The 21,850-nt window shown below is 35.4% G+C and overlaps 3 protein-coding genes across 3 annotated transcripts; all 3 read right to left on the minus strand.

Annotated features, from left to right (window-relative positions):
- Nucleotides 1-14: 14 nt before the first annotated feature.
- Nucleotides 15-1,929, minus strand: LOC132784033 (protein FAM114A2). Its single transcript, XM_060789403.1, has 3 exons — nt 894-1,929; nt 556-704; nt 15-496 (listed from the first exon to the last, which is right to left on the minus strand). Exons 1-3 carry the CDS (start codon nt 1,803-1,805, stop codon nt 100-102), a joined length of 1,458 nt encoding a protein of 485 aa, XP_060645386.1. The 5' UTR covers nt 1,806-1,929; the 3' UTR covers nt 15-99.
- Nucleotides 1,930-12,311: 10,382 nt separating this feature from the next.
- On the minus strand, nt 12,312-13,694 carry LOC132786725 (uncharacterized). Its single transcript, XM_060793345.1, has one exon. The coding sequence runs from the start codon at nt 13,589-13,591 to the stop codon at nt 12,440-12,442; it is 1,152 nt and encodes a 383-aa protein (XP_060649328.1). The 5' UTR covers nt 13,592-13,694; the 3' UTR covers nt 12,312-12,439.
- Nucleotides 13,695-16,429: 2,735 nt separating this feature from the next.
- On the minus strand, nt 16,430-19,756 carry LOC132786726 (intraflagellar transport protein 56). Its single transcript, XM_060793346.1, has 5 exons — nt 19,684-19,756; nt 19,457-19,606; nt 18,489-19,388; nt 17,153-17,613; nt 16,430-17,094 (listed from the first exon to the last, which is right to left on the minus strand). The coding sequence occupies exons 1-5, from the start codon at nt 19,684-19,686 to the stop codon at nt 16,896-16,898; spliced, it is 1,713 nt and encodes a 570-aa protein (XP_060649329.1). The 5' UTR covers nt 19,687-19,756; the 3' UTR covers nt 16,430-16,895.
- Between the last annotated feature and the right edge of the window lie 2,094 nt (nt 19,757-21,850).

Here is a 21,850-nt window from a genome sequence, read left to right on the forward strand (position 1 = left end):
TTTCAAATATCGCAAAGAATTCATTTCATATATTTATACAAGCCAGATAAATACACGGATATATAATAAGGATAAAACTAATATATATGTAATCTGCTGCTAAACTGCGCCCATTTGCAAAATAGGCGTAAAGAGTTTGTAGGCCTGCTCTATGTATTTAACACCCGACAACATTTCGGCAAAGAGTGTGTTGACTTGTTTCTTGCATTCGTCATCCTGATCAGCAGACTTCTTGCTGCTCAACAGCGCTGCATAGCGTTGGGTTAGACCCTGAAGATGTGCGTTGAATTGCTTGCTGAGCTGCACAATGCCATCGACTTCGTTGGCTGTGCTATGATGCTGCTTCACTAGCAGCAATTCGGCAATTTTGTGCAGTTTGCACATTTCCAAGGCGCAGGCTTCACTCAACGCATTAATGCTCTTTTCGTAGGACACTTCGAGGTCCGCTTCAATGGCTTCGGTCGAGTTTAGCCAACTTAGACACTGTGTCCAGTGGCTAGAAAAAGTCTCAAATTAGTGGCAATTTTTTTTTTTATTTATATATTTAGCTCTTACCTAGCTACATCGTCGAACTTGATGCCAATGTCCGCATCGGCAATTGTGGCCAAGAGACGCTCGTTTAGTTCAACAGCTTCGTAATCGTCCTCGCTATCGCATTCCAAGTCCTCTAGCTCCAGAAGCTCCTGCACCTCGCTGATAGTTTCCTGAGAAGGAATTCAATTAAAATTGATCAAATTATGAAAGTCTAGAAAAAGTCGTCAAATCAATAAAATTATAATAGTGGAAAATAATAAAAATAAATGTTAAATAGAATGAAATGAAAATAACAAAATCAAAATAATCTTAAAAATGTCTAAAATAGAAAAAAAGGATTAAATTATAACGCTTCTCACCTGCAATTCGCTCAAAGCATTGCCACTGACCGCATCGAGCAGCGTGTCCAGCTTGAGACGTGATTCCTTAGACAGAATTTCGAGGGCTTCGTAGTGCACTAGGCCACAATAGTTCTCGAAGAGGACATCGAAACGCAGCTGCGCCTTGCGCTTCTCCAACTGCAGCTGCTGCAGCGATTGCTCCATTTGATCAGCATCCTTTTTGGCCTCAAGCAGCACAGCGCTCAGGTTGGGTTTGTTGGCCTCGAGGCCAAGCAGCTTGCGTTTGTTCATCAGCTTAGGATCATTATCCTGCAGTATGGTCATCGTCTTCTTGCCAATCCCCTCCAGCGTATCCAGCCCAGTGTTGAGAACTTTGGTGCCCAATGTGGTCACAATGCCCAAATTAAATGCTGGCGCAGCTGCATCCTGTTTTTGTTCTTCTCCTCCTTCGCTCGTTGGTTGCTCTCCTGTTGGTGTTGGAGCTGGGTTAGCTGCCTCCTCCGCTGCATTGATGCGTGCCATTTCCTCGGGATCTGGCACGCCAATAATTTGATTCAGGCCTTGATTCACATGCGTCGTTATGTTGCCCAATCCCTCGCTGGCCGTGCTCAGCACCGAGCTCAATTTGCCGCCCCATAAGCCCCAGCCAGAGGCCGAGGAGGATGGCTTTGGAGCTGTTTCTGGTGGAGATGCTTTTAGTGGCGCCGCAGTTTGCGACACGGTTTCTGTTGCTTTTGCGTTGTTGTTTTTGTTGCTCAGCTGCTGTTGTTGTGGTTGCTGCTGCTGTTGTGGTTGCTGCTGCTGTTGCTCCACATGCACAAACTTCTCATCGTCGTCGTCGCCATCTCCCCAGTCATCCCAGTTATCGTCCTCATCGCTCTGCTGCCAATCATTGGCGTCTTCATCCTTTTTATCGGGTTTTGTTGCCATTATTTCGAGTTTTGTCCGTGACGTGTCACGCTACACAATTTTAACACATTAAAATAAAATGTATTCACGTACACAGCTGTTGTGGTCCCATACACATACAGTACACGCATCAGCTGTTTTATTTTGTGCAGCCCTGATACTATTTTGTTTTCCCTTTTGTCCATATTTTACTTTGTAGATAATTTATAATGATTTTAATACGATACTAACTAGCTTTAATATTTAAAGATTTCATTAAAACTAATTTATTGCGCGCTACGGTTATTTACTCATGAGTATATTATAAGAAGCTTAAGTGTGGCAAAAATTAGTGCCAAGCTTAGATAAATGACCACTGTAAGTTAACAGAGCTGTTTGCGCTTTTAACAAGGCTGGCGCGAAAATTTGAAATTTGTGAGTCAGTAAATTTGAGTTGAATTTTGACAGTCCTTAATGAAATGTTCGAATGTAACTTAGCCAGACACAATTACAAGCCACATTGTAGGCTGCGACGACCAAACCCCAAATTGAGTTGTCACCAAATAACTAGAGCAACAACACCCACAACAACAACAAGACGAACAGCAGTTTCAAGGTAGGACGACTGTTGCTGTTATTAGAAATACATAAATTATTGGAGAAACTTGTGTCACCTGTGCGTCGGAATGCTCTAGTTGGGCTTCCACTTCGATGCCTTGGCATTTTCACTCACACACCTATCTACACACACACACACACACAGAGAAAGAGAGACAATTTGATGCCCAATGCATACAAATTGAATTGATATTAGTTTGTGAAATATTTAGGCATTAGAATAGCATATGCATGTGTACACTCATACAGACGTAGGCACTTATGTGTGTTTGTGTGTGCGTGTGTTGATGATGCTTGTGTGCGTGTTGTTCTGCCCTCGTTGCTTTGTGTCTGCCTTGTGCAAATGTTTTCTATGCAAATCTTCATTTTTGTTATGGACCGTCTTCATACTAGAGTGTGCGTGTGCGTGTGTGCAAACGAGATAGCAATTGTTTTCTAATTTGTTTGAATTGAAAATATATGTATGCATGTACTATGTAGAAAAAAAAAAATTACTCAAAGAATGTCACAGTGTTGTTTGGTGTGGTTTATGGGTTGATTAATTTTCAATATACCAGGCTTTAGCAACATAAAACTACAAAAATAAAGGTATGGGAACGAAAATAAATAAAAGTTGCTTTAAATAGTTATATTTTTATTATAACTAAAAATGAAAGCATACTAACAATAACTTCTAGAATATACTTTAAAAAAATGTAATTTTAATTTGAGTACTAAGATTTTGAGATTACGGAACAATAATTTTTTTTTTTGGGAATCAACTAATTACTATAAGAGTGTATAAAGGATTAATTTCATGTTTGTACCAATCAATAATAAACTCGAAAATAAATTATTGTGCTATGTTTTTTAGCTTTCATAGTTAAATAATTCCATAAATTTCATGTTTTGCGAACTAAAAAGAGCTATTCAAAACATTTTTGCAATTGCATTTGATTTTGTGTTTGAAGCAATGAATGGTTTAACATAGAAATGCAATTTAGAATTTGTGTGTATTAAATTTAATGAAAAAAAAAACTTGAATTTCAAAACATTTAGAAGGTGTTGAAATGCACAAAACAAAAGTCTTTCAGACACAATAAATAATCGGATTTTATAGAGGAATGTGTCTAAAAATGTGTGTGTGTTGTGTTCATAAATTAGAAACAAACACAAAACTGAATTCGGTCGTAAGACAAAAGTTTGTTCACTGCTAACAACCAGCATATAAATTTGACAAGCAAACGCAAAATTAACAAACCAAGACAATTTACCTAGCACACACACACACATACACACACTCTCACCTTGGCATGAACAAAGAATTTTCATAAACTTGCTGCATACTTTTAGGCAACAACAGAGAGGAAGACAACCACACGCATATTTCGTCAAGAAGGCTGCCATAAAATGCGTATAGCCAAAATTTATCTTTGAGCCAACAAAAAATTAAAACGAGCAACGCAACTAGTCGGATATTTGCAGCTGCTGGTATTCATTCTTTACGGCCACCACGTCGTATGATTAATTTTTTAATTAAAATTTGTAATAGCATAGCATCGAGTGACAGGTGAGAGGGAAGAGAGAGAGAGCGAGAGAGAGAGAGAGAGAGGCAGCTAAAGCAAATAGAAACATTTACATTGCTGCGTTCAACACTCACCGCCAATATATAAAGGGGACACAAGACAAAAATTAAGTATACGCCGTGTGTGTGAGTGGCAAGTATTCTGTCACTGAAAACTATGCAAGAAATGATGTGGTAATTTTGGGCATCCGCTGCCACTTGCTGTGGCAATATCAATTTAAAGCACTTGATGCAATTTCCTTAAATGCAAATTTGACTCAGTCGAGAGAAGCAAGGAGAAAGTCACACACACACACACACAAACATCTATACATTAAGGTGTGGCTAGATTTAGAGATACGCCCACTTCACTTAGGGCAAATAATTGCATGTTCAGTGTCTGGTGCCAAAAATTAAATGCAATATTGCCAGCAGCAGTCACACAACAATATTCTCTCACTTGCATTCAACTGAAATGCAATTTTATCATCAATTTAGTTAGTTGAGTTGTTTTGGGCTCAAATCTTTGTGCAAAGTTCAATTGTTAACGATGAATTACATTATTGAATTTCTGTTAAAATATGCTCAAATTACATTCAATACAATTGATAATTACAACAACAAATATTATTCCAAGAACGTACGGAAAAGCAATCATATTTAATAATTATTTAATTCACAATGATTAACGAGCAAGCGGAGCTTAAAGGAAATCGGTGTAAGAACTTTAATAAAATGAAAATAAACGTATTATTATTATTATTATTATTATATTTATGTATACTTTAACCACATTACTTATAAATAGGACAGACGAAAATTACATAACTTTGAAATTTTAGATATTCATTTCTTTAGTGCTTTCAAAAAGTATAAAATTCATGGAAAGAAAGTTGCTTTAAATTCAAAGCGTCATACAAATATGCGCAGAATACAAAGCAAAAAATTATTTTCTGTTTTTTATACTATATTTTACTTCAGCTACCCACATTACTTATGCTTCTTCTTACACATTCAATAATTTTATTCTCTACTTGCAGATTTCATCTTTATGCAGCCCAAAAGTATGCAATAAAAATGTATAGAAGTGGCTTTAGCGTTGAAATTGAGCAAGTAGTTTGATTTGGCAAAAATGAATACGCTCTGAATGTATTCACAGCATGTGTTACACTCACACTTGACAAGCAACTTATTCACAGTCAAAATTGTTTTAACTGTGCACAAAAAGGTTGGCAAGGCGAACCGCACGATGCGTTTGGGGTCAAAGACAGCTTTAACAAAGATACGAGCACACACAGACAAGCCTTATAGGTCATGGAGTTTATCTAGAATGGCCTAAATGTGTGTGTGTATTTGAGTGTGTGGGTGTGTGGCAAAGGACATCTTTTTTGCCTTTTCCCACAAGCAACTAATAAAGGAGCTCGTTCTTCTTGTTCTCCAGCATCTTGTTGTTGTCTGCTATACAATGTTATTGATACCTCAGCTTCCGTTGAAGCACAAGCACACTCACACACACACAGAAACGCTTTTTGGGACAGACAAGGGAACCCTTTTTGGCAATTCCCTGATGTCGAGAGTGTCTGCTGCCTGCTGTTGAGCCTGCCTTGTTACTGTGTGTGAGTGTGTTCTGATGACAATAAAGCATACTTCCAGCTGTTTATTAACATGTTTCTTTGTCAATATATATATAGTAAAGATACACACACACACCCGCACATATAAGGACATTTACATTATGCTTAACTGGCGCTGATAGGCAAGTGGAAGCAACTCTCCATCTCTCTCTCTCTCTCTCTCTCTCTCTCTCTCTCTCTCTCTCTCTCTTTCTATTTGGCGCTCCTTGGACTGCGTCTGTGTTTACAAGTTTCATCTTACAAGTGAAAAATTCCTTTAGGCCAAAGTGTGCATTAAGAAGATTGTTTTACTATTGTTATAATACACACACACGCATACAGTGAAAATACCTTAACTACATGACATCGCATTGGCAGACAAGGAAACTTGCCTGCAGCTTTCCCCTTACGCCTTCCACTCACACTTCCTCTCTCACTCTTGCTCAGTCACTGGCGTCATTCCACTCAACAAAAGGATTCAAATTTCATTAAATCTCATACAAAAGTATCAAAATGCCATTGTTGTCATGACGCTCTCTCCCACATTGCAGTGCCACGCCTCTCCGCCTTGCCGCCCACTTGCTGTTGGCTGTCGCTGTTGCTGTTGCTGTTCGTTGTCGACACCAAAAATAGAATCATCTGCAGGATGCTCGAGATGCTCGCTGCGAAGAGATGCGAAGGCTTCTTCCATATTGGTAACTGCTTTTACTTTGGGCCTTTTATTCGATTTACGTTTCAAGTTGCGCAAATTTGTTTAGTATGTGTATGAGTATGTGTGTGTGTACGTTCCTGTGTGTGCATGTGTGTGTGTGGTGTGTATTTGGGGCGTAACAGTTTTCTTGAGTTTAGTGCAAAGCATTGATCGCTATCATCTATAATGGAAAACTTAATAGACTAGACAGCACTTTGTTCCTCCACCAACAACAACGACAACTAAACAGTTGGAAAAAAAATACGTAACATGAAATTTGCTTCAAGTGTTTCTCCGATAATCGCAAGTATCCGGCAAAGCAGTTAATTTACTTTAAGCCAGTTAGGTTAAGTTTCCATTAAAATCCTGCAATAAGTAGCATGCGAAAAGCGAGAGCGATAATATCTGCTTAGACTTCAGTTTAGCCTACGGTCGAATCGGTAATTAATCGCAGCTAAGTGACTGGAAAGATGTTAAAATAAAAAGAAACGATTCTCAGTTCGAAAATTTCCTAAGTTTGAGAGGTAGAAAATTTTATTGAAGTGTAATAGATTTAGTTTGCTGAATTCAAAATTGGTAATATTGGTTGCTCGGTTTTAATATTTCTTTCATCAGATATAGACAATGCATTTAGCATTGAGCATGTGAGTTAACTACAATTATAAAGTTATGATTGGATTGTAACATATAAGTGTTGAAACTATTGTAAATAAGATAACAACATAATTCGTCGTGGGAATCTTTCTTTGCTGCGCTGATGCATTGTTGATCTAGTCAGATTTTCGCTTTATCATCATTTGTACCAATTTCAATCGGTACCGGAAAGTTTTCTATTGTTCGGATCGTACTCTGCATTTGGATTACTTAAGAATAAAAAATTAAATTAAATAAAACAAAATAGTAAACATTTGGATCTTAGCTGCTTAAGCTGGCAATCTAGTATATTTTCCGATAGTATATATTGAATTGTATGCTATGGTATATTATATTATATAAGCCTCAATATATTTCAGTATTTTTGCAGTATATTAATTTGGTATATTTTAATAATAAAACCCCATTTTTTGCTTTATTATTATACACTCGTGTGTAGTTTATCTTCTTCTTGTTTTATATTTTCTCAGAGTAGGTTTTGCTTAAATTGAGTACAAAGCATGTGTATTCATAAATACAAATTTAATTTACTTTTTTTGGTCGCGGCTGACAATTTCATAGGTGTTGTAATTATCTTCTTTACTACAAGCTACTAAAGTATTTGTTTTTTTGTCTTCTATTTGAATTTCCGTGTCGTTTCGCTGCCAACTTCTGCAATTAACTGCTGTTGATGGCATTCTTTTTTTCTTTAACCTGTCAAAAACTTGTGCGTAACTAATTTACACATTTGGAAATTTACACGACTACTTAGAGGCTGCCATCCATGGAATGCGTACAAAACACTCGAGCAGCAAAAGCAAAAACGACAACAACAAAAGCAAACACATACGCAATTATTTCAATCAAGTGTGTCGCAAGTGTCGCACACAGCCTCAAAAATGTGTGTGTGTGTGTGTGCATTAGATGCCTAATCAGCCACCCACAAGACGAGAGTTGCTGGCATCGAACAGCCGAACCCCGAACATGTCTCTATCATTACAACTTTCGGCAAACAAACTTTTCAAATTGCTTTCGCATTAAAAATCACTAAAATACGTTTTTCGCATCGCAGCTTACCAAAAATCGCGTCTGTGTATGAGAGTGTGTGTGTGTGTGTTGCCTGTTTGTTTACGTTAAGTGTCATTAAGCTTTTGTCAACTCATCAGCGCTGCCTGCAACAGCTTTGCTGTTTGCTAAAAGTTAGACATATCAAAAACATAAATTTAACCAGTTAAATGACAATAGATTTGAACTCTGAAGCTCGACTGCGCAATACCCTGAAGGTAATTTGATTAACAATGCTGAATTGATTAATAAATGTCCTAAAATTACGTTTATAATGTAATCCATTTTAATTATAATATTCAATTTAAATTGCATTATTATTTACTTAAAAAATATATGGAGTTTCTTTTGCTTTGAAAAATAAACCATTTCAAATAATTGTCAAAGTTTTTTTGATTTATTTATTTTTTAAATGTTTAAATGTTTACGCTTATAAATAGTGAATATTAATGTAAAATTATAGTAGTGTGATTAAAAATGCTAAATTGTTAAAGGCCTTAAATAGTCTTTATAATGTAATCCATTTTAATTGTAATAGTCACTTTAAATTGAATTATTGTTCAATTAAAAATATATACTGATTTTCTTTTGCTTTGAAAATATAAACCATTAAGATTTATTGTTATTTATATAACATATTATATATATATAAAAGGTAAATAATAATCAAACATTTGCTGCATTTCTTTATTTATTAGCAATAAGTTAACACACAAAATTGAATTAAATAAATTGCAAAGTATTAAAAAAAAAAAAATATAACAAGATTTTTAATAAATCAATTTTTAGTTTGAATGGTTTTGCTCTTTGTTATTATGGATTTTTTTTACTCTGTTAGTTTATAAAAACGATTTTAAACATTTTTATAACAAAAAATAATAAAAATTACAGCCTTTAATTGTAATTAATATTTTGAATGTTTTTGCTGAAGCATATGTGTATTTTTTTAATTTACATCAATTCTAGACCGTGTTAATTAATGAGAACAATGAAAACAATTGGAGAGAAAGAGGTTTTCATTTTAATTTTTAATTTTAATGTTTTTTTCTTGGTTATGTGGATTACATTTTATTTTCAAAAATAATATTCTAACAATTTACAAAAATATTGAACGTTGTTTACCTACTCTCTTATTAACAACAAAATTATAAAGGTTATAGTGTACAAATATAAGCTATACATAAACGTAATTATTTCCCATTTCTTATCCACAAATAAACTAGTTGATTACATTTGCATTAGGGTATTCATCACGTAGGCTAAGCTGTTGATTCGATTAAACTCACTGTCCGATCTCATCTTATAAAATCCAGGCAAAACCGAAAACGAGTGTAGAACACTTCAAACAAAACTTGACCGCAACACAATTGCTGTAAACAATATGAAAACTCAGCAACAATTTTATAAGCTTCCTGTACAATCGACAAAACCGCAAATCATTGGCCATCCACACCATACTGTGCTGTTTTTGCGTGTTGGCCAAAAAGGCAACCCACAAAATGTCAACCATACGCCATGTGGGCTTCATGTGGATCAAGTACAAATTTATTTTGCTGTTGCTCTTGCACTTTCTTATTTAAAGTTTATTCTCTAATATGCGTCAGTCTGTTCAATATTCATTTATTTAAATTCGTTCTCTGTTGTTTTTTTTTTGGTTTGGGAAAATAGGAAAATTTAATTTAAAACGTTTTAAATGCATTACAAGAGAGCTGCAATATTTTTTATTGTTTAAGAGTGCCTGTAATTGGCCACAGCAGTAGCTAGGAGAACTGTTGACCAGGGTCATGACTCTGGTCTGAAGCTGTCGTCCACGTAGATGATATCATATGGTGCCGCAGCTGGGATATCAATAACCGATGGACAGACGGGAAATGCAATTTTAATTAGCCAAACGTGCGACAAACGCACGTAGAACGCATAACCGCAAGATGGTGCTGCAATTAGGCAACTCGCAACAGTTCCAGCCAACACGCTCAGTCTGATTGTCAATCTGTCAGTCAGTCAGTCAGTCACTCATTCAGTCTGTCTGTCAGTCACTCAATGCACGTGTTACGTGCAGCTTCAGCCAAACAAAATTATGTGGCCAACATTTTGCTGTTGGCGCATTTCGCGGCCAACTGCTGTGGGGCAGGTGCAGAGGGCAGCAAGAGACCCAAGACCAGAGACCAGAGACTGAGCTCAGCTCAACTCAGCTGGATGGCTGCTGGCAGTCGTTTGTTTTGCATTGCCCAAATTACTTTATCGATTTGCCCAGTACGTTTGTACAATTTGGCGTATTGCATACATTACGAACCCATCCATACACTCTCTCTCTCTCTGCTCTCTCTCCTTTCTCTGGACAAACCGACCACGCTAACGAGCCTCATTAGTGGCATGCGTGGCAATGTGGCAATATTCGACTGCGATGGTGAGCAGAATGAAACGCAACACAGCGGATATGATGGGTGATGTTCAGCGGAGTCAACCAGTTGACATTTCAGCACCGCCGAACGTGATTTCTTATTGGATTCCACAAATGATGATTACCACGAGTGGCCACAGCCAAAGATTATTGCTACAGTTTGCCACAGTTCTCAGTTCTCAGTTTTCAGTTCGTAAAGCTTAAAGGGTTGCATTGTTCAAATATTGTGTGTAGGTAAGATATAGAATAATGAAAACTGAATATAAATATTAAAGAGAGCCATTGCTTATTAATTTACCTCATCTCTTGTGCACTAAATATTTGTAGTTCATATATTACACAAAATGGATTTTTTTAATCAAAACATGAAAATTAGAAAATCAAAAAAAGCGTGAAGACCTTGTTGTTAGTGATCGCTGTCATAATTGGGATTAATATTAATTTTAATTATGGTTAATTTTGTACATAAAATGCAAAAATAAAAAATCAAAATTGTTTGTAAACTTTACACTTTTAAAATATAAATTTGTTCTTAAAAATTTTGCAATTAAATTGAATATTTTTAAGGTTTTTTTTTAAATATTTGAGTTTAATTTTTACGATCTAAAATTTTAATTGAAATGCATTTGTGTTCATAATATAATTTACTACATTGGCATTCAGTCAACTGGACATTAGCTTTTGCCATGCAGGCCGGAGATCTGTGTAAGAAGCTAACTGATTCGAGTGTGATGATCATGATGAACAGTGTGTAATGAACAGTGTTGAGAAACCTTCCGATTACACTATATGAACACAATGCAGTTATTTAAGCAATTTAGCTGTTTAAGTATTAAATAAAACGGGAAATTGGTAGGTCAATGGTGACTATTTTAATATTATAAAAATGTAAAAATGTATTTTATTACCGATAAACTTAAAGAATGCATTTATTCCGCTCAAAATTCGAATATTTAAGGCCAATCCATTCGCATGCCTGAGATCTGTGTAAAAATCTGAGTGATTATAAGATCATCTAAGATACTAATTAATGGTATTGAAAAGCTCTTTAAATATACGAATCCAAAGTAACTTTCAAACATTTAAAATTTAAGTTAAGATGGCAAATAAAAATTATTGAAATGTATTTCATTTTACAGTGATAATAACGTATTTTTTTCAATTTGATTTCTTTGATACATTTCCTTTTATTTATTTGCTGTCCATTCATAACTTTTTAATATGCGCAACACAAAACTCAACCAATGTGCCAGCAATTAGGAGATGTCGTTCGTTCTGAGAGGAGGGTTTAATGAAGTTTCATTATGATTGAAATCAATATTCGAATGCGAATGCGTAGAACTGTCTGAACGGAAAATGCGGCAAATGTCAAACGGATGTTGTCTGTCAATTGAATGGCATTAATATGGCGTGCGAGTCTTAACACCATTAATTACATGGCCAATGAGTCAATATTATGACAGTGAACTGCCTCTTGCAACTTGCAACTGAGCCTGACCTGAACCTTGATGCCACAACACAGCACAGCTTGGACAACATTCAACATCCTCATCCATCCTCAATCAATTAATTAGAGCAGCTTACGTTGCACATTTCACAGATATTTAATTGATTTTCTGCAGATTTCAGATCATCAGAACAAGTTAATACTTAACCCATGACTTTAAAGTTGCTAGTGAAGGACAGAATCAAAAAGTTATTGAATATATCGAACAGAATAGGATAATTTTAGAAATTTAAAAATAAAAATAAAGGACAATAACGTTAAATTTATTAAAGTATCAAAAATAATATGCAAAGATATTAATTACTTCTATTTGGATGATTAAAAAAAAAACTTACTTAAATTGCGATTTGGGAATAGCTGAATTGTTACAATTCTAAATTTTACTTTTATATATTTTATAATACTATGAACTTTATTTTTAATATGTACGTTTTAAAATAAATGAAACTTTTAATAATATTAACAAATATATTTGTCAATATATAATATTTACTTTTATTAACACTTATGTTTTTAAACAGCATCCAAAAATTACCTAGACAAACATTAAAATAATTAAATGTTGTTCGATTCCAAGATGGGCAACTGGAATTTGAATGCACTTTTCATATATAGGAACCACTGCCCTCATTCTCATCAGTGTCCTCAGCACTGTCCATTTCAATGGAACTGATCATTGTGTCTGGACACCTTGGTTTACAAACTGGCATATTCAGATCGTCATCGGACGAATGAATTCTTCGATTCGATTGATATGAAAATTTGCCACGTTTCGTAGTGCTTTGATCCAAAGATTTAACCTTGGCATTCGTTGCTTTCAGTGTGAACTTCCCGCTACCTTTTGGCATTTTATCCTTGTTGTTGGATTTATTCGAATTTAACGGCTTAATTGACTTTTGCAGATGCTGGCCTTCGTAAGGACCTTCTTCGCCATAGCCACATGGATAGGATTGCTCTGCTGGTTCCTGCTCGCGATAGTAATATCTATTGGGAATATCGGCAAAAGTTTCACTAGAACTATCGTCATCGTTATTCTCAGAGGAAGTCTTTGGCGATTCTGTTGAACGTTCCGTATCGAAGTTCTTGGTTTTCTTTGGTATGTAAACTGTCTTCGTTATTTCTCTTTTGGGATGTTTTGGGGCTCTGCTCTCAGGATCTACCATACGTTGCCGGATATTCACCTTAGCTTGTGGCGCCTTGCCAAAATTTTTGGGAGCAAGAAACTTGTCTACCTTATTGGATGTATCAATAACTCGAGAGTTATTCCATTCAGGTTTTCGCAAATCTTTAGTTGGCACTTTCTTAAATTTACTCGATGCTTTCTCGACTTTTTTTTGATTTTGTGCAACAGAATCCCCTACTTTTTGTTGGTTGTTATCTATATTGGTATGTTTCATCACCATTTCTAAGAGAATGGGCCATTCTGTGTGAGTGAAAGTGCCATTTAGTTCCCGTCGAAGTATTTCACGCGATTTGTTTGATTTATTCCCCGTTTCGAGGGCAAATGTTTCCAGGGTATGTTTATAGCCGTACCACTCAAAGTAGTCGACGATTAACTGGTTGAGCAGATGCGACAAACCTCGTTGCTCCAATTCTCCACCACAGAGAGGTTCATCCTTGCGAAGATTCTTCTCTCCATGCAACATTCTTAGGACCTTCGCATGCAGTCCGCTTCGCATCTCGTCCAATGTTCCATTCCGCTCAAAGTGCAACTTGATGCCCTCCTCAACTAGCTGCAAGTATGAGTTATCTTCCATTTTCAATAAGATTGGTTTGTAATTTAAATTTGAAATGAAAAACTACAATGAATTTGAGTGTGTTTACGGGTTGAATCTGTTTGCTAATGATTTTTAGTTCACTTATGCTGCTTTTAAAAAAAATGTTTACTCAGTTCTTCTTGCTTTTTGTTTTTATTCTGCTTCCAGTGTCTAGAAAGTTTTTTTTTTTTTGGTCGAACTCACATTCCCAGCCGCTCGTTAATCATGTAGATAACCTTGAGTTGGTGCCTGCATATATTAGCCATTAGCTCAAGTTTTCACGCCGTTGCCAACTTTTTAAAGTGTCAAGTGGTGGAGGCAGAGTGCATCAAAGATGGCTATAAAAATTGAGTGAAAAGATCGATTGAATATTTAAGATAAAAGTTTAAAGAGACGGTTATTACTTTGTCATTCTACCGTTTAATAAAATTGATTTAATCTATTTAATTTCGTTGTAATCAGATGAAAAATTTGAGAGTTATTAATTAAATAATTTTAATTCTTATGATTTTTTTTTTTATTAATTAGCTGATATATTTTATACATTATTGTATATTTTGAAAGTATACTGTTATATCAAATATAAATTTTGTTATTATTTTGTTTGGCTTACAGTTCGTATATTTATTTGGTACTTTTTAATGATCAAACTTCTTTTGCACTGTTATGTCATTAATGAAAATGAGTCTGAGGTGTCTTATATTACAATGCATCTCTATATGTTTATATAGCTAGTCTATATTATTTTTAAATAGTGTAGTGGTATATAATTATACCAATTTGATATTATTTAGTTTATCGTTGTTATATTTATTTGGTATATTTTAAAGATCCAGCAGTTTTCGCACTGTTTTGTGTTTATTGAAGGAGCAAAGATGGCATCTTAATACGTTTTTATAGTAAGTCTATGTTTTTAAGTAAACATATATTATATTTTATAAATATTCAAATTCAAATATTTAAAATCCACTGAAAACTTCGTACATAATGATCTCAATCTTTAGCTAAGCTTGTGCGCCATTTTCTTGAGAGGAAATAAGCATTTTAAGCGCCCTAATGAGATGCTGTGCCTAATTAAACTTTGGGCACACTGTTCAAACTCTACCAGGTGCGCCAAGATGTTGTCTAGCCAAAAAAAGAAAAGAAGGAAAGTTACCGATAACGGCCGACAGAGTGCGCTGCTAAATGCCTTTAGCCTTTACGGCATTGTCGCTGCCGTTGCCTTTTTGCCTTGTATCAGTTGCAAAATTTATTGCACTTAATGGAATTTAAAAGTTTGTTTACTTAGGCAACTTGAATGCCGCCATTTTGCCATCCCGTTCCATGACTGTAAGTGTATGTGTGTGTGTGTCCCTATGTCTGGAGTTTAAATGAATTTATGCTTAAACGATAATCATGCAAATTAATAGTTGCACAAGGACTTTGCACACGCATCGAGCAGAAAAATATACAAAACTTTTCCATGGAAAAAGAAAATTTCTCCAACTTTCTGTCTGTTCTGTTCAGTTCTGTTAAGTTAGTGTTGGCGCTGGTTTTGTAGGTGCAGCCAAAGAGTTGGCCAAGCAATTGAGCCAAAGAAATAACTAATAACTATTTTTAATGGTACTCCTTTTTTTTTGGGTGCAAAAAGTGTTCTTTGAGTTTTTATACTGTAATGGAATTGTTAAGAGCACTTGAAGAAAGCTGATTTATAGCCAGGCCAAAGTTTAAGAGAAAAAAAATGCACAAAGTAAAAAAAGAATATGATCAAAGAGCCACAGCTGCCTTTAAGTTTAGTGCAAGTGCTGTTTAAATATTTGTTCAACTAATTAGCAAAAGTGTTGCCAAAAACGATGGGAAAGAAGAGGAAGCGGCTGTAAGCAAGCACAAAGTAATGCGAGTACTGGCAAAATGCTGCGCTATTTCCGGTTTATCTCTCTTTTGTAGCAAAGCCAATTAGACAAAATGGCTGCGACACATTTCCGCTGGTTGGACCCAACTAAGTCTCTCTCTGACTGAGCCTCATGCGTTGCCTACAAGTGGGTCCTTGGATGCCTTTTGGATGCGGGGCATCACAACAACGCTGAAAAGGTTGTCGAGTAAAAGACAATTGAGCAGATGCTCATTTTGTGGCACGAATTTAAATATATGCGAATATTTAAATGGGCAGATGAAAAGACAATATTTTGCATTATCAATATTTGAAATATTTTAAAGATTGAATGTTATATGGGAATAATAAGAAATACAATTGTATAAAATTGAGTAGAGCGTTAGATAGATAGTTGACTTAACAATCAGGAAGTTAGATAGAGTTATCGATACATTTAAAGTCATTTAATTTAAAGTGTATTATAGCTTCTTTTGTTAAGGGTTTTTTCAACAAAAAATCAATCATATTATGTTCCCATCATAGTTTTTCGTTCATGACTCATTAAGCAAAAAATGTCAAAGTGGTCTGTAGTTTTATTTATTCTCGTTTTCTTATAAATAAATTATGTTAAACATTTATAATTAGAAAATTTAGCGATGCTTGTATAAATTAGACAAAATTATATACTTCATTAATGTTGGCAAAGTTATATTTTTCTTCGTGTTATTAAATTAGACAACTTACTTTTTTTTTAATATTTTAATTATATTATATTTTTTATTTATTTGTTTTTATTTATTTATACATTTCATTTTAGTTTATTTTATTTTGTTTTATTTTATTTTCTTAATTCGATATTCAATTGCTCCAAGCTTAAAGAATCGAAATTCATATTTAATAAAGTACCATAATGCTATCGAGGGTATTCAAAAGTCTGTGTCGCGTTTTTGATTGTTGGACATTCGAGCATTGTCCTTGTTGTTATTACCGACACACTTTCGCATTTGCTAATCGCATTAATTATGCGACGCTTTCAGTTGCTGCTGGGCCTTGGTTGTGCTGCAGGCAAATGGCCAACAAATTGAACAAAGGCAAACTGCAGGCAAAGATAAGGACAGCTAAACACAGAGCGAAAAGAGAGACAGAGAGAGACAGAGAGAGAGCGGAAAATGGAGAGCAACATTTTAGCAAGCATAATTGCCTCACTGGGGAATTAAATTGAACGCAGCAGCAAAATTAACACAAGATGGCATTTTATTTCATTAATTATCAATTAGTTTTTGAAAATTATTATGCCAGCTTTATTAGTAAGTGCCATCGACTCGGACGAAGTTTTGACAAATTCCCATTGAATTAATTAGTCGAAAATGTCGATTTGTTATTGCCCGCAAGATAAATAAGTACTGCTTGAATTTATTTAGATTAATTATAGTATAGACACTTCGTGTGCTTCTACTTGAAACTGCTTATGTGCTTTCTAACAGTCTTAATCATCGACTCTGCCTGTGAATTCGACGATTCACGCAATAGTCCAATGACCTCGGAGATGCCACCTCCAGGACGTCCTCGATGCGCCTTCGTAGCCAAGGCAAACAGGACTCCAGCACATGCGCCACGTTTGCCCTCCCAGTTCTCGGGACTGGGATCAAGTCTGTTGGGTAAAAATGCCGTGAGATTCGCAACGATGTTTGCAAATGAATTCTACTCACTTCTCGAGCATATCGAATGCCTTTGCTGCCACCCAGAATTCCTCGCACCTGTAGCATTCGTTCGCAATCAGCTGGAGCAGCAGAAAAGCCTCCGCATTCGTGTCCCTGGTGATGAACACGTTCCAGGCCAACTCCGGATGCGCGCAATGAATGTGACACTTGGCCAGTATCATGCAGTAAGTGTGCTGATTCTTAATGTCCATATCGCTAATCTGCATCAGCAGCTCTTCGGCCTCCTTGTAATAGCCTGTGGCGCATTTGGCCTGGGCAAAGTTGTAGTTAAAGACATCGTCGTTGACGAAATAGCTGCGTATGGAATTCATATAGACGAGCACCTCCTCGAACTGTTCGTAGAGAAAGAAGGCGGAGGCCATACTCTGACGTCCTGGGATTGTGTCGCATTCGGTAGCTGAGCTGCCAACCAAATGCAGATTTTGTTGAGCTGTCTTGATGTGTTCTTTCTGCAAGTGATGAAGAAGAGTTAGGTCTGATTATTATGTGTACATGTGAAGCAGGCTAAAGAAGGCATTTTCCATTCCGTAAAGTATAAATGTTCTTGTTCGATAGTCGAGACGATATAACTAAGTCTATTTACTTATCTGTCTGAATACCTAGATCTCTGAGACTCTAAGAGATACATATGTAGATTTTCGTATAACATCCGACTACGATCAAAGCTTGAGTCATACAAAAACAATTACAATTATTCGAGAAAATTACGTTACGATAAGATAATATTTATATTTGACGAAAATCGGGTCTAAATTGCTTTGCTTTGATATATTTTGAATGTGTTAGTATTTATATATACCAAATATATCTTTTGGTATATTTTGAATGTAGTAGTATATCGATATACTAAATAAAGTTATTAATATATTTTAGCATTTGTTGTTATATTAATTTCGTATACTGACTAAAAACGGATCTATATTGGTTTGATTGCCAATCTGGTATATTTTGTAGTATATGGTATATTTTGAACGTAGAAGTATTTTAAAATACCAAAACAAGCTTTTGGTATATTTTGAATGCAGTAAAATAGCGATATACGAAAAAGTTTTTAGTATATTTTGGCATTTTTTGTTATATTCATTTCGTATACTGACGTAAAACGGATCTAAATAGCTTTGCTTGTCAATCAGGTATATTTTCTATTATACGTATATATATATATATATATATATTCTATATACTTTGAATGTGGTAGTATTTAAAAATACCAAACCCAGCTTTTTGTATGTTTTGAATGTATTAGTATTTATATATACGAAATATATTTTTTTGGTATATTTTAGTTTAGTTAGTTTATATACATAGATATTGTTTCGCTTACCGATCCAAGTTGTTGCCCCAGCGCTGCATGCACCACACCCTTGAGTATGTACTCGTGTGGCGATGTGGGTTGCAGTTCCTTCATCAGGGCGTGCGCCTCTTGAATGTCGCCCTGCTTCAGATGGTAAATGGCCAGATTTAGACGCGCCTCGGGCACAATATTGAGCAGGCCAGGCAGCACACGCAGCGCTCCCTCGCCATTGCGAAACACCACCAGATTGTGTCGTATTAGATCCGCACCAAAAGTATCGTTGTCGGATATGTTCTTAATCTCCTGCTCAGCGACGCGTCCGCTAAAGAGCCGAAAGCGATTACAGGCCTTCAGATTGATGGCAATGGTGCTGTCGCCATGCTGACTCAAATACACCTCGAGCACCTCCTGTGACATGTCGTAGTAGTCGAGTTTGTAGAAGCACAACGCCAGATACACATTGATAGCCATGAAGTCCTTGTTGTCGACCAGCACACGCTTATACACATCGATGGCCTCCTGGTAGTGGGCACGCATATAATGCATCGAGGCCAAACTCAACTGCTGCTCCACACTGGGCGCACTGAGCAGCTCCTCCAGGAGTTGGGCCCATTGTTGATCGTCGCCCAGCTTGTGGGCGAGATGAAAGAGCAAACGTTGCTTCAGTGGCGTATTCGGTGTGCTCTCGATGAGCTGCTTGGCCTCCTCGTACAAGCCCAAGTAGAACATGCAGACGGCGACGTTGAGTTGCAGATGCGGCTCCACATGCGGCTCCTGATGCTGTTTTATGTCCTGGTATTGGGTGAGTGCCTGTTGATAGTCTCCCAAATGGAAATTGCAATAGGCAATCCATTGATCGATTTGTCGCTGCTGCTGTTCATTGTCCTGCTTCTTGCCCTCCTCCTCGTCCTCAGGCTCATCGTGTGCATACTAGTTTGGTGCAGAGAGTGGGAGGATTTATTTATGCAAATGCTGCAAGAATTTGTGAGTGTGCTTGCCTCGAGAAATGCACGAGCTCCAGTGTAGTCCCGTTTGATGATGAAATCCTCGAGAGTTGCGGGCGCCGCTGGCTTGCGCTGCTGTTGCATGCTACCACCGCTGGCCACATGCCGCGAGCTGGCCGAATCCGTCTTGCCACGTGAAAGAATCTAAAATGCGAAGCATGTAGCCCAAGCTTAAGCACAACTATCCGAAGTATCTCAAGTATCTACGCTGCAATTCTTACCATTTTCCTTTCGCTTTTTGCGTTTGTAAACTTTGTTTTCTTTCGCCTTTTGCCGTTTTGCTTTTTTCTCCGTCTTGCGTTGTGTTGTGTTGTGCCTTCTCCAGGCGCTTGGTTACCGTTACGATTACGGTTATGGTTGCTTGGCAACTAACATAGCGTCGATAAAGCAGTTCCCATGGCTGACTGCACCCCAGAGCCAAACCAACTGTTGCTCCTTCATGTGAAACACCCCATGCAAATGCTACATTCAACTTCTGCTTCTGCTTCTCTTCTCTAGTTTGTGTTATTTTTTTCCATCTTGTATTCTACATATTTCTGCTGATGCGTCAAATGCGTTATGTGCATACCCTGTAAACGTATAAAACAGTTCACTATTACGTTAAGTATGTAACACAATAGAAAAGTATTAGTAATGTCCACGATAATGTCTATCCTAACATATAATATATAACCTATGTATGTGTAATGAAGATGGTTTATAGTTAAGATTGCCCAATTTAGTTTCCTACATTATTATACTCAACAGATTCATCAAATGTTATTTGATTTGTACAAATATTATTAGTAGACAATTTTATTCAGCTTTTAATACAAAATTAAGGGCAACAGCGAAATAAGCAATATTTATAGATAACATTAACTGTACATAACAAGCTTATGTAAGTAAATGAAATGTTAAATTTGATTTCCGAATAAACAGCTAACATTTCATTATCATATGTATGGTAAAATCCTTGAATAATCATATTATTGTTATATTGATTATTATTACTAATGTTATTAGATTTGTAAAAATATTTTTAGTAGTAAAATTTATTCAAATTTCAATTTTTAAAGATAACATTAACTGTACATAATAGCTTATGTTAGTAAAATAAATATTTTTATATGTTATTTTATTTCAAAATAAACAGCTAACATTTAATTAACATATAATCCTTTAATTATAGTGCTTATTATTAATTATTTGTATTTTTTATTATTTATTTAATATATAAATACAATCAAATAATATTGAGGGTACAAAATAAGTGCCACTAAAGTAAATGGATTTTTCTCGTTTTCACATTCCATTATGAGATTTTACTTGGATTCCACTTAAGGTGACATCAGCCACCTAAAGTGCAGGCGGTGGAATGCATTGTTGACACACTTGCCTTATTTATAAGGCGTAGCACAAAACTCATAAATATGCAGTCGGGCTACAAGAAAAATGCGTGCATCACTCGACACAATGCCTTCCCCCCTTTCTTTCTAGAGTTTCTCTTACTATTTTATTTTCTGAGCTATCCAACTAAGCTTTTGCAAAGCTGTTACAATTTTCATACACACAATAATTCTCTTTTTCTTGCATTTTTGTGCTGTGTTTTATCCTGCTGACATCGCAGCGTGCTTAATGCGATTCGCATACATTTGTTGATAGACACGTTTGTGAGCTCTGATCACTTTCAGCTTGCAAAACAGGTGTAAAATCGAATAACAATGTGAGTGTTCGTAGTACCTTGAAATACTTGTTTATGCGGTGTTAAGAGAGATGCTTCAAAACTATAAAACAAAAATTATTTTACGCACTGTTGGTTTAAAATTCTTAGTTAAACTTAGCTTTATTATTTAACGAACTGGATATAAGAAATATTAAATTGTGTAAGATTCAATAGGAATTATTATTAGTCAAAAATCAAATTTATTTTACTTATTTGTAAATATTAAAATCTTGAAATTTTTGTATATTACAAATTTAAATTATATATTTTTATCATAATAACTTACTTTGAAAAATTATTTTAGAAAATAGTATTAAAATTTGAAATACCTATTTTCAAAATTTAAAATTTGTTCGAAAATCAATTTCTGGAATTAGGAATATGAAAGTTAATATTTAATAATATAATAATAACATTCATATTTAAAGAATATATTTAAAGAATTATTTTTAATGTATAAAAGTGATCGAAAATCGAACAATGCATAATTATTTGTACGATTAAAACATAAAATTGGGAAGGAATTATTTAAATTGTTTCAAAACTCTCTTGGTGCTAATAAGATATATAGAAATGTTAATTCATTAAGGGTACAATAATTGTAAATTATTTTCAAAGTATTAAAATAATTGCAAGTTTATAAATTCCATTAATAAATTACTTTAAATGATATAAAATCTTTA

This window comes from Drosophila nasuta, chromosome 2R, assembly GCF_023558535.2.
Source record: "Drosophila nasuta strain 15112-1781.00 chromosome 2R, ASM2355853v1, whole genome shotgun sequence".
NCBI lineage: Eukaryota > Metazoa > Arthropoda > Insecta > Diptera > Drosophilidae > Drosophila > Drosophila nasuta.

Excerpts from the sequence above, each read along its gene's own strand:
- LOC132784033 (XM_060789403.1), bottom strand. The coding sequence starts at position 1,805 with ATGGCAACAAAACCCGATAAAAAGGATGAAGACGCCAATGATTGGCAG. Across the intron at positions 705-893 it reads ATGCTTTGAGCGAATTGCAG|GAAACTATCAGCGAGGTGCA; the intron begins GTGAGAAGCGTT and ends ATTCCTTCTCAG. Across the intron at positions 497-555 it reads AAGTTCGACGATGTAGCTAG|CCACTGGACACAGTGTCTAA; the intron begins GTAAGAGCTAAA and ends GACTTTTTCTAG.
- LOC132786725 (XM_060793345.1), bottom strand. The coding sequence starts at position 13,591 with ATGGAAGATAACTCATACTTGCAGCTAGTTGAGGAGGGCATCAAGTTG.
- LOC132786726 (XM_060793346.1), bottom strand. Across the intron at positions 19,389-19,456 it reads GAGCTCGTGCATTTCTCGAG|TATGCACACGATGAGCCTGA; the intron begins GCAAGCACACTC and ends GCACCAAACTAG. Across the intron at positions 17,614-18,488 it reads TGGGGCAACAACTTGGATCG|AAAGAACACATCAAGACAGC; the intron begins GTAAGCGAAACA and ends CATCACTTGCAG.